Source organism: Orbicella franksi, chromosome 6 (genome assembly GCF_964199315.1).
Source record: "Orbicella franksi chromosome 6, jaOrbFran1.1, whole genome shotgun sequence".
Classification (NCBI taxonomy): domain Eukaryota; kingdom Metazoa; phylum Cnidaria; class Anthozoa; order Scleractinia; family Merulinidae; genus Orbicella; species Orbicella franksi.
This window is the reverse complement of record NC_138150.1, coordinates 1,933,327-1,948,452: the sequence shown is the minus strand read 5'-3', so window position 1 is coordinate 1,948,452 and position 15,126 is coordinate 1,933,327. Positions and strand designations below refer to the sequence as shown.

Genomic DNA, 15,126 nt, shown 5'->3' with positions numbered 1-15,126 from the left:
TCGAAATGAGTCTGTTCTTTAGTACATCTTTCTTTGTCTAGTATCTGAGTTACTCGCTCCTTCGCTCGTTAGATTTTTTACAATGGTTTGTGGACGGAACGTAAGCCAGTTCAGTAACAAAGTTGTGTAAACAAACCGACTTGTAAGCCAATTTACCGCAGGAAAAAAATAAATATGTCATTTTCCGGCTTAGCGTCGGTCCGTACCGCAGGCCGAGGGGAGCATTTTCAAGATCTCGGTCACAGTTTTTCACTATATGGACCTCCCAGCCGGTAAATAACATATATTTTATGTGTGTTTTTGCGGTGCTCGCACTATGTTAACTGTTTTTTATTATTGCTTTTATGCGTGAGACTCTTAACTTTCCTTCACTTAGGATAATTTTAAAAAATATATAAATCCGTAGACTTTTCATGGAGTACGAGGCATTCAAGGCCTACCTTTTTTCGGTATCATATGCGGGAATCTATCATTTTCTATCCTGGTATCATTTGCGGTCCAATTTGGCCAGGAATTTGTGGGGATCATTTGTAATCCCAGGATCATTTGCGGGCCTTTACCAATCTCACTGACTGAACATTTACAATGCAGGTTCATAAAGGTTGACGGGGAAAGCGTGCAAGACTTTCATGCCAAATGGACAGCGAGATCTTTGAGTCCTCAGCCTCTCTCGCTATGGTTTTCCCTCTCTTCTGTCCTCTTCTATAAAATGGTCTCCAGAACCAAACTAGTAACACCACATTCTATCGCGCGCGCAGAGCGCAACTTTTATTATGACACACACACTTCAGTCTTCAGAACAAATTCAGGTTTTCGGTTGTGGCTGGAGTTTCGGCTGTCAACACTGTAAAATGGTTTTTGTAACCTGTTGGTTAGCGTTCATGGCTGTTAGCAATGTCGTTGGACGTTTTACTAAGAATCGTTGTGATGAAAGGTAAGGCTAATGTCGAATAAGAGAAAAAAAATTATTTGAACTTTGTGAACTGCTTTCTCCATTGGCAGCAGCGTATTGTAAAATGTTCTACGACTTTCGTTTTTCGTTAATATGATCGCGAGAAAAAGCAACTTTTGAGATGTTTTAGCAATGTTTAAAACGGCGTTTTCAAAATATACTGAGACCAGCCGTTACGAGCAGAAAGAAAACGCGTTTTATCGGTTCGTCCCATCTGTGGACCGTGTCCATGGCGACAGTGTAAACAAAAGGGTCGCGCGTGGCGAGATGGCGCGGAACATTTATTCGCATTTACTCGGAAGCATAAGTAAATGAATATCAACAAGGCTTAGTTACCAGACAGGTTAGATAGCACGCAACGCTGACTCCGACACGTCCTATCAAATTTTGACGCCGTTTTTAGAATAAATTCGAAACGCAGGAAAGTTCATAGTATTTACGCAATCAAAGAATTTTGTTTCGTGAAACATCCCAGAATCCCATCGGTTGAATAAGTTAGCGAACGTCATCCTGGAGCCTTGTGAGACTGGGTGCGAGTGTAAACGGCGTGATGGAAAAGAAACTAGAGCAGAGAGCGCTGGTATTGCCTGCGTTTTGCGTTTACCAGATACGAAGTATGCTTTGAAAAGTACGGTATTTTAATTTTCACGCGAGGCGTTTATCCACGTATTTAGAAAAAGCCAGGCCAAAAGCTGCCATGCATGCCTGCAGCAGCGCCCACCCCCCCCCCCCTCCCCCTTCCCCTCCTCGCCCGGGAGTAGTAGCAACATATCTGGCGAATTTGACCAGTCTTCTCGCAAAAAGAAAACTGTTTTTCTTCTAAGATAAACCCAATCATAATACACCAACTCAATAAATGGACTTTTTCCTTCGGTTTTCAGCGACAATACAGTGAAGGAAGAGGAGATATCAGTTGACAAGAAGGTAAATCATGTGCATCAGTTACATAATAAAGTTCTTAAAACTCGGCCCTCGCCCGGCGTATGGAACGGTTTACCAATGAAAGCATAGAGTATTTCCATTAGGGACCAGGGCATCAGGGAATAATTGCATCTGGACGCCAAACTAGTCAATATAAATTACATCAGTTTTTTAGCATTTTCAGAACAAATTTTTGCTATCGACACAAGGCTTGGCATGGCACGAAAAATTGGATTTACTGTATATTTGATCTTCATCAAAGTCGAGGTCAAATATGGTCATAGCTTTGATCCAAACTTTGATGCGCGTCAAATGTGTGTCAAATAAATCATGGCTTTGCCGATATATTTGATCTTTGACAAAGAAGAGGGCAAATGTGATCTTAACTTTGACTCCACCTTTGACGCACGTCAAAGGAGGAATCAAATATCTTATGGATTTTCCATACATTTGATCCCTGTCAAAAGCGAGGCCAAACATGTCAATAACTTTGACTCCAGCTTTGATGCGCGTTAAAGGCGTTCAAAGACACCACGGTTTTGCATACCTTTGATCTCTTATGTCAAAGGCGTTCAAAGACACCACGGCTTTGTACAACTTTTATCCTATGTCATGTCATGTCAAAAGGGAGGTCAAATATGGCCACATCCTGTGACTCTTCTTTAAACGCCCCAATAAATAAAAGCCTGCCTTCTTGCCAATGAGTATTTTTTAAATAAAAAAAAGTTTTCATTTGAACTGGAGGTAATAGAAGAAAATAGCGGGAAAACGCGGCTTTCAGTGGCTTCCCGCATTTTTCTGGCCAACCAGAGAGGAGACTAATGGTCAACGAAGTCGGCTGTAAGGAACGCGGACATTTTTCTTCATTTGACTTCATGGTCAGCCGCCAGATAGAAATCTCGCCCTAATGCTTCAGATACCGCTAACACGAAAATAACAGTGAAAATTAAGCGCAGAGATTTTAAGGTCTTGAAGTTGTTAGTTATGCTTTTCTCTTGTGCTTTTTTTTTGTTCAGACAAGGACAAGGAAACGAAAGAACACAGAACAACATGAGTACTGTGAGGAAAATAAAGTTCGTCGAAAGGAAGTGCATGCTCTGTGGCTTAACAATTTATCCAACTGCACCGAGGTTAAAGTCCTTGGAGAAGGAGCTTTTGGAAAGGTGGGGAAACGTATAGATTACCATTCATCAGGAATTTCCAATCTCCAATCCACAAAATTAGAAATTTGTTGCGTTTGCTTGTAGAAGTTTCACTTCTGACAGAAACAAATAGAGCTAACTATTCTGAAACATATATATATATATTTTGTGATTATCGAACAGATTTTCGTCTACTTTCGAGCGAGCATTATGTGAAAATTAGACATTTCAGAGAACTAGTATTGTATGTGTGGGTTGAAGTTATATAAAGCACCTCAAAGGTGGACCATGGCAATACAGTAACGCATTCATTTTACTCCTGTTATTTAGGTTAGTCTGTATCGACGGAATGACACCAAAATGGATTATGCCGTCAAGGAATTAAAAAGATTTGATCCAGGCAGTTACGAGATAGAGAGAAAAATCTTGGAGCTTGGTAATTCCACTTGGAATCTTTTTCTGTCCGCACTTTGTGGAGAGTTCTTTTATGAGGTATGTGAAAATCGAATACCTCTTGATCAATTAGCTAAGTTTTCCTAAGTTTCCCGGCGTTTCAAGAACAGAAAAAAGTGTAACGACTACTGAAAACACAGGGCAACAATTGATGGCTTAAAACTTGACAAGTGTATATAAGTTATATGAACAGACGTCTAACTTTGTATGCTGTACCCCTCCCACCCTTCTCCTCTCCTTTAGCCACTCCCCTCCCCCCAGCTTGAGATAGGTCTGAGACTTGCCACTGGTCCAATTCTCCCAGAAGAGGGAGTATTGCTTTGGCTGTAATTACAGTAAGAGTTATCGTGCGTAACTCACGGAAAAAAAGAATTTAGCTTTGTTTGAAAGTCTGATGATCGTCAGACGATCTTGCAGCGATTGCTTTCTGTTGCTGTCTTAAAATCTGTTTATTATTTACCACATGTTTCTTTCCCGTGTGCGATTGGTCTAAGCACGTCACGTGCCACACCCAGAAGTGGAGAGTATCCGAGGTTATTGTTCTCTAACAATACCCCTGGCGTGCTAAAGGCGACCTTGCATTTCATAATACTGTAACAGTAATTGGCCGTATCCTATTTGATAAATTTCCCGGTAATCTATTCGCATTTCAGGGCTGCCGTTATTTGGTATTGGAGTTTATGCTCGCAGGGGACCTGCAGAAGGTTTTCAATTTGCACAAAAAACTGTTCAGCGAATTGCAAGCGAGGTAGGATGAAATCGAAAATGTAAGCCGTTCGCGGCGCCATGCAGTCATCGAGTCGTTAATATATAATTGCATATCTAGAGTTCACAGGTCCGCAATTAATAGGCGTAGAGATAAAGGCTATCTATCATCATAGGTTCCCAATGTGTGCAAAAAGGTAGAACAGCTGCATTTTGAATATTTAGCCTTTTTGGCATAAAATACGAGGAGAAATAACTGTATTTAAACAATAAGTTTTACGATAGAAAAAGTTAAGATGAAGTGTCTCAATGGTTCTTTGGAAGGTAACAAACATTTGATGCTCGATATTTTCAAAGTGAAACCGTAATTTACAATGGCCTCTGATCTAATAATACCAAATAGTCTCATTATTGTGATATTTTCATTCTTTATGGGTTTAGATTCTACATCGCTGAAATTATCTGTGGATTAGAATATCTACACTTGCAAGGAGTGGTCCATAGGTAAAATCGAAGTTGCTTCATTTTACAGCACTTTTGCTATTAATTACCCCACACTTGAATACTTATAATACGATTACCTACACTCGTTAGAGTACAGTACGGCTACTAGGGCGCTTTTCATTTGAGTGTCGTAATTTGCACTTATTACTTAAAAGAACTCGCGCCAATTTTAAAGCCAAAACCAATCGTTACTTGTTTCGCACTCATTTTCCCGCGCTTCGTGTCATTTAATTACTTTGAGTTTTGATTGGTTCACTGTATTGTCTATGTCCTTTGTGATTGGCTAGAGTGATTACTTTGGTTTTGGTTTTACGGCACTCAGTTGAAACCGCACTAACATTTCTAACAAAACTAATACCTGGTAAAAATTTAAAAACGATCTCTGGCTAAAGCGATTAAAGATTACAAGCTTTCGACTGCCTGAAATGCAGTCTGCGACAGGGTAAAATGTCAAAACTAATACCACTCAATTTATACAAAGTCTCTAAAAGATTTCCAATTTACCAAAGCCCACTATATATCGATGTTGAGGAGACTTTGTATGGACTGAGTAAATAGGCCATCTTTACTGATGAGCTTTGGCAATTTTTTTTTACAAGTCAGTCATTTTGCTACTTTTCAGCTTAAATTGTCAACGATGATTCGGTGACTTGCTATAGATTTAAATGACTTGTACCCAGTCCTCTCATGCTTTGCGCATGCACTAATATTGGGGAACTACAACTACTTTGTATGGAAGCCACTTAAAAGTCTTGTAACTGTTTCTATCTTCCATATTATTACGACAGAGACTTAAAGCTTCAGAACGTCCTTATGGATGAGGAGGGACACCTCAAAATCGCCGACTTTGGTCTAGCAATGGATGACATGTGGCTGGGCGAGAAAATCGAAGAAGATTGGGAAACCGGGACACCTTCATTTATCGCGCCTGAGGTATGTCTAATCTCAAGCCTTGAAAATGAAAAATTATCAGAAATTATAGCGTCTGACTCAGGCTATGGGATGATAGGAGCTAAAATATGAATTGTCCCACATGGTCGAGTATATACGCCAGTGCGCGAGCACGCGAGCGCGCGATCCCACTCGAAAAATTAGATTGCATGAGGAGACTCGTCTCATGCGAGGGGATTTCGCGCGAGTTTGTGTGTTCGTTCCCTGAGAAAAATGAGAGTCTACTTTCAGTCCAATTGGCGACGAGATGAACAAACAGCGGTATGTTTGTCTTCGCTTTTCGTTATAATATTTCTGTGTTATTATGTGAGATCCTGTCTGATCCTGTCAAGTGTCGCTCTACAAGCTCTTTTCACTTCGCTATACATTAAAAAACAATGATACAACCATGATGACGTCTTGATTCTCATTATGACTTTTTTTCAGGTAATTGAACACCAGCCATATGATTCCTGTTGTGACTGGTGGTCGCTTGGAGTGATGCTTTACTATATGCTCACATCCATGGTTTGTGACAGAACTTGTGATTATCCAAGTTAAAAGTGACTTTAGTTTCAGCTGTCGATACTCTTGTAATAGTACTAGTTCTCAAAAACTCGATGGAAGAACTTCGATACTGTTAGGATAATTAGTAAATTCCCGTCCCTGAGGAACGAAGGAGGCGCGGACTCATTTGTGCAGACGCGTTTAACTTAAGCAACTGAGTCGAAAACAATTGCACTGAGTAGTAATTTGTTTTAGATGCAAAATCAATGCATTTTTTTATGTTTGTTTGTCTTTTTTATTTTAACTGAATAACAAGGAAAAAATATGATTCTTTGCAATATTCCTTGGAGTCATGAATAAACGTCATCATTTTTCACACCACTTTGGTCACGGAGGACTGGGAATAGGACACTATGTGACGTCAGCAACCATGAAGCAAGGCCTTTAACTCCAAACCCGCTTAGATGTTTTTGTTTTTGTTTTTCTTTTTCATGAACAGAAGCCGTTTCATAACAAAGTCATCCGAGACCTCTATAACTCGATAGTTATGGACGAGGTGGAATATAGACCTAAATTGTCTGAGATTGCTTGGAATTTGCTAACACAGGTAGGTAGACATTCTTTTCCAAAACTAATGATTACATATATTCAGCGAGAGCTGAGTTTATGACAGCTGTTCCGACATGCATTTCTCCCTCCTCATATAAAGACAACTTCTTTTTATTCCATCAGTTGAAAGTCACTTTTAAACTATATGTTTATGTTTGTGTTTGAACAACCGAGGGTTTCATTGCGTTGTAGAAAAGATAACTTCAAATACTGACGCCTTTTTTCAGCTGCCACAATTCTAGATATTGTAGACATTCGCACTCATCAAATACACCTCGTTGGCCAATACATATGTCTCTTAGAATTACATTATCTTACCGTTGGTTTTCTTTCTTTAGCTCTTGGAAAAGAACCCCTTGAGAAGGATTGGTTACAAAGGTGGATCAAACCCGTGGATTAGAAAACACGAGTTCTTCCAGTCCTTAAACTGGGACCAACTTGAACAACGAAACATCGAGCCGCCCTGGAATCCAAGAAAAAGAATTTTGCTCGAGTAAGGATTCTTTAAAACAAACGAACTTACATACATTCTGTAAGATAGGTAATGTGTATTATATCATTCTAAACGAGATAGGACATAGCCAGTCATTCTGTCACACTTGCAAAAGTGTCATTTTAGCTTTCTTTGACGTCAAAAAGGGGTGTTTTGTAGACAAGTGCTATATCTTTGTTCCTTTGCTGAAGGACAACTTCCTTCCTGTTGATGGTTTGGTCTCGTTAAGTTGTTGGTTTTTTCTTTTTTGAAAAAAAAAACCGGACAAAACAGTACTATTAACAAGAAAAAATTGATCAAATGTAAACTGAATATCAGCCGGCTTATGAGCCTGTCAGAACATTCCGTTTAATTTTTTCAATTTGATATCACAACCTTGTGCATCAGTTACCCATTATAACACTACTTTTATAGCTTCAATAAACTTATTTTCCAGTTTTTTAACAAAACTAGGCATTTATAATTATGTGTCCATCAACATTGAGGTTTTGACATGTTCATGACAGTGCCCTTTAACCGCAGCATTCGCTAACGTTAATTTTGAAGGATTCTGTTCACATATTACAAGCAGTATAGGTGACACTATTTTAGACTATGTTAGGCGATGCTGTTCCATAGAATGACTACAGCAATTTTGGTTGTTGGTCCAATCACAACGCTCCGAAGATCAGAACCAACAATCAATTTTAATTGACTTAAAAGTCGTGATCTATCCTTGCAGGTGTGAGGCAAAAATGGAGAAACAAGGGAAGTCCTCTCCTGCCTGTGAGAGTTCATCTGAGAGTTCCAATAAGACTCCCTGTGCTTCTGCTTCTTACTCTGCTTCGTGTGTTTCCGCTGATGTCATTAAGGATGAAGACGGTGTCTCTCGTTCCCCTTCAGCGACGGACAATACTTTAACTCCATAGAAAAGTTGAAATCATTGAACAAAAAAGTGATGAGAAAACGAAACTCATCAATCAGAAGAACACTAAAAATCTATTCAGATGAAAGCCAAGGGTTTGATGATCTCGGTCTTAGAGAATGGAGTAAATAATGAAGAAAATTGTAAATTGCTGGATACGTACTGTTTTGATGTACCCATGTACCGGTATTTAGTCAGAAGAATTGCATCTGAGATCGAGTTCAGTGCCTCATGAAGCAAAGTGCATTTAATTATTGTCAGTAGTAGATCATTTGCGGGCCTGTACAGATTTCTTTTCTTTAACCGCTGGTTTGTCCGCAATTATTTCGAGGAATCACGAGTCGAAGGTTTTCTATAACAGATTTGAGAGAACCCAACACCACAAACACTATATGCTTCGGTTAACCATAGTCTGCTGTTCAATATTTCTTCCCTTTTCTCCATCGTATTTGGCAAGCGGGTCGCGGATCCCGATTCGTTCGAGTCCTATCCTTACGAATACACCAAAATCAATCGAGATGATGTCGACAATTTATTAAATTTGTAAATATGCACGTAGTTTTCCCCTGCTGGCCGGCGCGTCTTCGGGCGGATCACCTTTGGGTGGGACAGGGCCAGTAGGAGTAAAAAAATATTTGTTATTTTGAAGTTAAAACGTTTTTGAAAACTTTGTAAATATGTACGTAGTTTTCCCCTACTGGCCGGCGCGTCTTCGGACGGATCCCCTTTTGGTGGGACAGGGCCAGTAGGGGTATAAAAATGTTTTGTATTTTAAAAGGTTTTCGGGGCGTCTTCCATCATGGATTGACACATGACCCCTTTGTAAATTTCTAGTATCATAAAATTAAATTGAGTTTCATTGAAAAATACCTCTCTGTCTCTTTCTTTTTCCTGCTCACCCCAGAGTGTGCCTCAATAACCCTTCCCAGGTCCTCCATTGTGACGTAGGGCTTTTTTGATGACGTCAGACCCTTCTCAGGTCTTGACGTCAAGGGATGTGTGGCTGTGTCAAAAATGCCTATTTTGGTCACGTGGACGATATCCGGCTTTCTGATTGGTCCATTCAAAAATACTGCGGTCTGATTGGTCACTCCACATACCGTCTACGAATACTACTTATACCTGTGTTGGTTTTCTTTATTTTCAGTATTCTGTTCCCTGTTTAACACTGGGAAAACAAAAAATTCGAATACTGCAAATACTGGGAGACGAAAAACTCTCAGCGAAGGGCTGATTTAGAGCAATTTCCTTTATGCTGTTGTACCATTCATGTGCAACACTTATAGCGACAATGTCTTGATGAAAAATCTAGACGACAAAGTCTAGACCAAAAGTTGAATTTAAGAGCTGATGTCAATCATCTTCGTTAGCCGATAACCGATGAATACACTTTAATGAATATCACTGCCCATGGTCTAAGACCGGACCAAATTCAAAATATGCACTTCAACTAAATTACATTTTTCTGTTAAGGCGGTACTACATATGGCAAGCTAAACTGGAGGAAAAGCCAACAAATTTTACACTTTTGGTTCAGGTGTTTTTTCTCTTTAACTGTCGCCTGAGATGTATTCTAACAAAGGGTGTTCACTATATTCTCAAGTTTGGAACCAACAGAGAATTCCCGAGCACTTTGAATACATGTTCGCGTAGCTTTTGGCACAGAGGCTGAGATGAATTATAGCAAAAAAAATATATATTGCACTTGCAAAAGCGACAGTTCTACACATAAACGGTATGAAAATAAATCTACCTAAGTCAAGCACTTACTGTATTTTATTCAATATTTGCTCGAGCGAATAGTGAAGGAAGATGTATTTTCAATTATAGCAGTGACCGTTAATAAAGGAAGATATTTGCGTGACAGTGAAAACGATCCATACGGCGAATACCTGACCGCGTGCATGCGCTCATGATGTAATTTGCCCCTGCTGTAAGGGGTGGGGGGGGGGGGGGGCAAATCGGCGAACACATTCGTCCAAAAAATTCTCGATACAAACTAGATTATGATCGCGTTACACTACGTGAGCACAACTAAAACTCGAAAGAAATACGGTACATGTTTTCTATTTCTTGAATAGAGCGCTCAAATTCTCAACGGTCGACATTGTAACAACACCGCTTACTTCAGAGGGTCACACGTTCCACTCTCAAATAAATTATTGATTACCTCAACTCGTATCATGCGTTTGGACTACCTGTGATCTAGAGAATGGCCCGAAGGGCTGCCAAGCGGAGCCACATACTCATGGAAACCCGTAAATCACTTTTCTCATGGTAAAAATGGCTAGCGGTATTGTTCATGGGCGCGTACGCATAATGACGTCGGCGACGACGACGGCGACGCACAACATGGCGGTCATACTCCAGCTAATAGGACATGCGGCCTTGGTTTACAGCGTAAATCTGTGATATTGGGCATCCATGTTATGGTCAATTGACACCTGTCAAAACAAGGTATCCGCTGACCAGCATCACATGACTATATCGCGAACTCAACTATAGATGTCATCAAGGTCACGTGTTTTTTGAAGTTGACCACTGACCAAGTACTGGTTTTTCGATTAGATCGCGGGCTCAGGCCAGGTTGACTTACTGTAATCGGGGCCGCGTTGTTCGGAAGTTGGTTAAGCTTGCTAACCCAGAATTAAAAGTTAATCGAAGTATAAATTTTTCTTGTATAAAAATGTTTGTGTAGTTTCAGATTATTCAAATGAGAAGGCCAAACAATATAAACAGAAAATCTCACCACAAATTAAAGTTAAAAGACTCAAATCAAAATTCTCGCTTATCCTGGATTACCCTGAACAGTCTGACAAACCCGACCCAGAAGCTCCCCTTCCAGGCTTGGCTAAATCTATATATTACTGTTGCTCAAATGGAGGGTTTATGCTAAGAAGATTGTACTTAATATACATATACATGAAATTAAATATGAAAAGTTACAAACTGTTCATAGGTGACAGTGATGGGCCAGACTCTTTCGTGCTCTCCGAGCTTCCCGCGTGCATCCATAACTCGATATACGCACGCTAAGCATGAACCAATTCTTTATTGTTTCATAATTAAATGATTTACACTTGACAGACTTTTGTGGTCTATAATTCTTTGAAGTGGCTCTCTAATTACTGGTTTACCAGCCTGCTTTGAATAAAACTCTTTTGGACCAAACGGAAAGGAATAAATGAGGACTTTTCTTGTTATCCAACAACTAATCTTTACCCTCTCCCTTGTTCGCACCCACGTTTGATATTTTAAAACACATTTCAATAAGAGTTTGCACCAAGAGTTCAAAGGGCTTATCTAGGGGGCTTACATTTAAATTAAAAATATAACTTATACTAGGATGACATCAATACCTCTACAAATAGGTATTTAACGGAAAAAGATAAAAAATCAAAGCCTTTGGAGTCTTTATAAATTGTTGAAAGTGACAGAAAATTACAACGTTTTCTTTAGCTTGCGTCCTGGCGTTTCTCGTATGAAGAACTTTTTCCGCATTCTGTCCGCGCGCAATTTGGAGCGAGAGCAGAAAAATCGACGAAGCGGGGGGTTGTGGTGGGTCACCGCACCCCACCCGTCGGATTTTTTCTGCAACCATACTTTTTACGGAAAGCTTTCTACGCAGTATACCTCTTCTATGTTTGATAAACAGGAAGAGCCAAATAATAAGAGACCCAATTTTATGTTCTATACTGCATGAACGGGCACCAGGCACTAACGTTTTGTCGATTCGTGTGATGTTTCATACAAATAACCCGGCGTGTACAATCGATAAAACCGATAATTGATGGCAATTGATAACAATCGATAGAAATTAATAAATTGTATCGGAAATCGATAAAAATCAATAAAGAGATACGTTGCAAGTTGAAATCGATAATTCTCGATTTTTAAATTAATGCTATCGATTTTATTGAACTTATCGATTTTATTAGCGTAAACCGTCTGCACATATTTTAGGTAGGGAAGCATCACAAAATGAACAGATTTAAATAAGCCCTCACAGCTTAGACAGCTTAGATCAAATCGCTATGCTACTTCTGTATCCGCTCGTATTTGAATGTTTTTCTAGTTTCGATTATTCTCTTCTCATTCTAATGCAAAGCATCATTGACATGAAACAAACAAAATCTGAATAATAACAAATGTCGCGTAGCATTATAAAGTTTATAACTCAGTTAAACATGGCGACGAATCGCATTTTCAATTGATTTGCTTTGAAGCTTAGCTCTTGAGACTACCTTAGAAAGAAATTATGTCGATAAAAAATAAAAAAAAATAAAAAATGTTTTAGTCAGTATCCAATTTTTAAAGTTTAAATCGCTGACAGTCTGATAGCCTGCAGTCACGGCATAGCCGCTCGCCCTCTGGGGCTGTCTCATGATTAAGTCCCTCGCAGCTCATGCAAGCATTCCTCGCATAACTACAGGTGCAATAAGCTGGTACGTGAATGTCGATATGATGTAGACTTCTTTCGATTCATCTATCGTTGTGTTAAAAACCGGCGAACGAGGCAAGGGAGAGAATATTTATATCACGCACCATCTTTAGACCTCTATCAAATCAGCCAAATCACCTTTTACCTCCTCCACTTCCTGAGCAAAATCTTCAGGGTAGTCATCCTGCGGGAAGCCATCTGGAACAACGTCGTTTGGAAGCCGCGGTGGATTACGCAACGATGCCCCAGAAGTCACTGAGCTTGAAGCTGTATACTGCCCGGAACTGCAGGAACACTCACGACGTCTTGGACGTTCTATCCTCCGGTCGATTACTGAATAATAGGTGGTGGGAGCTGAGTCGGAGGAGGCATAGCTTGCTTGATCACTCCTGATTTCGTGAGAGGCTGGTAGCACTGTATAATTCAGCTGATCTCTTGGCCTACAACACCTGATGTAAATGGCACTGAGAACGCCGCAGACTGCGAGGAATCCTAAAATAGAGATAACAAATGGCCCGGCACGTTTTATTTCATCATGATCATCGGACTTTAAATACTCGCTTACTACAGGAATACTGGAATACCACGCCAGTGCAGCCGCGATGGCGAGGAAGGATAACAGTAGTGCCAAGATGACACAACAACAGCAAGCATCACAACATGGATTGCAACTGCAAGCCAAACCACAACAGCGAATGCGACAACAGTCGTCTTGAGGTATGTGAGATATGGGTGTTGAAGGTCTGGAAATCACGCCAAATGGCAGAGTGCAATCAGAACTTGATTCGAAATCTTTCAATATCAAGTCTGGTTCTTCGTAATTGTCCTGAATGTGGCGCTTAATCTTGTGCACCAAATCTCTTCTCTTGGGTCTCAGTTCCTTAATAATTGCCAGCAAGTTCGCCATCTTTTTTGGTTCGCTGCCGATGATGTTGAGTTGACGTAAAATGCTGAATGCCTCCCAGCTGCTGCTGATTTTTTCGCGTTGGCCAGTAGGAATGAGATCTCCACAAACATGTATTAGGCTGTGTAGATTCCTTTCGTGTAGTTCATTGCTGAGATCATTCAAAAGAATTTGAAAGGGATTGAGGACTGACATGGCCGCTCACTTCGCGTGATTTACTCGTGCGCAGACAGGAGACTCGCAGATCCTTACAATTTTACATGACTTTTTTAAAAGTTTCACATAATATTGCATGCGCATTACCAATCTTTGGCTGTAAATTCTGCGTGTTTTGTTCAATTTGTAAGTCTTTTACGTCCAACTCAGCCTGAGCATCTTCTTGTTGCATCTGTGGCATGCGGGAAATCCCCGCTTTCTTAGAATTAGGGGAAGTTTATGCGCTCAGTTTCAACCAGTGCTCTTTGCGCGCCTCTGTTGTTGTTAGAGCGAGTAAATAAGCGAAATGCTAATGTCTGATCAAAAACATGGCCTTCAGTTGTGCATATTTTCGTCAGCTGGACACAATATACTAAAAGGCCGTAACATAAATCTATTAAACTTTCATTGTTAACTCTGTTAACTTCGTGTAGGGGTAGCTGAGGGCGCATATGAACTCCCTTGCAGGGTACTGGTGAGGCAAGTGGCCCTTTGAAAATACTAAGAAATTTCCTCTTTCCCACTCCCAAAGAGATTTCTTTGCTACCTATTGCGTTTTGGTCCTTTGCATATTCTAGGGGGTAGTGGAAAGTTTTGGGTTTTTAATGGCAGCGTTTAGAAATGGTCCCGGAGTTACTCCCTTATATGGGCTAGTAGTAGTAGGTATGTGTGGCCCCAAAGGGTATGGTTTTTCAGCCGTTTTGGTCATAAATAGGGTATCGCTTATTTGGCCATTTTGGTCTCAAATAGGGTATGGTGTTTGCCCTCTAGTCTTGAATTGGGAATGTTTTTTAGAAGAAGCTACTTTTTCATCTTTTTCTATAAGACCATAAACAAAAGCCCTTCAAAAATTATGTTTAGGGCAACTGTGTCAGCCGCAACGGTCATAAATAGGGTATCGAATTTTTGGTCTGGTCATAAATAGGGTTGGGAAAATCGCAGATTTTGGTCATAAATAGGGTAAGCGTTTTAGGAAGCGGGCTGCACATCCGCGCCAAATTTTTCTGGGAGTACCCCTGGGGAAATGGTAAGGAATAAGCATCAAGAAGGTTAAGGGGGTGATAATGACCTAGAAGCAATGATATCGTCCGTCGGGTTGCAAGAAGGATGCCCTTGCATATGTACATGTAAACCAAAAGTCAAAACCGCGCTACGGAACACTGTGGAGAAATTTAAAATGGACTTTTTCGTCTACTTTATGGAAACATCGCTAGTTCAACCAAATGTATATTGCTTATTAAATTAGCGTTCTCTTCTAGAGGAATTGTTTCGGTGTCATTTACTTTTCAGCTGACTTTTGCGTTCTCAACAGATGGACAACAACACGCATTTGGAGAGCACAAATGTACTTTTATATCCGAGTCACCATTTTTCATGAACACGATCTTTATAATCGGCGTTCACTTATTTATGATTAAGAGAAGCTTGCTGACTTCGCACTTTCCGTTCGGAACCGCTCGTTCACG

The 15,126-nt window shown here is 40.2% G+C and overlaps 1 protein-coding gene across 1 annotated transcript; it reads right to left on the bottom strand.

Annotated features, from left to right (window-relative positions):
- Nucleotides 1-10,064: 10,064 nt before the first annotated feature.
- LOC145490373 (uncharacterized) lies at nucleotides 10,065-15,016 on the bottom strand. Its single transcript, XM_081469495.1, has one exon. It carries the CDS (start codon nucleotides 13,658-13,660, stop codon nucleotides 12,671-12,673), a length of 990 nt encoding a protein of 329 aa, XP_081325621.1. The 5' UTR covers nucleotides 13,661-15,016; the 3' UTR covers nucleotides 10,065-12,670.
- Nucleotides 15,017-15,126: the final 110 nt, after the last annotated feature.

Excerpts from the sequence above, each read along its gene's own strand:
- LOC145490373 (XM_081469495.1), bottom strand. The coding sequence starts at position 13,660 with ATGTCAGTCCTCAATCCCTTTCAAATTCTTTTGAATGATCTCAGCAAT.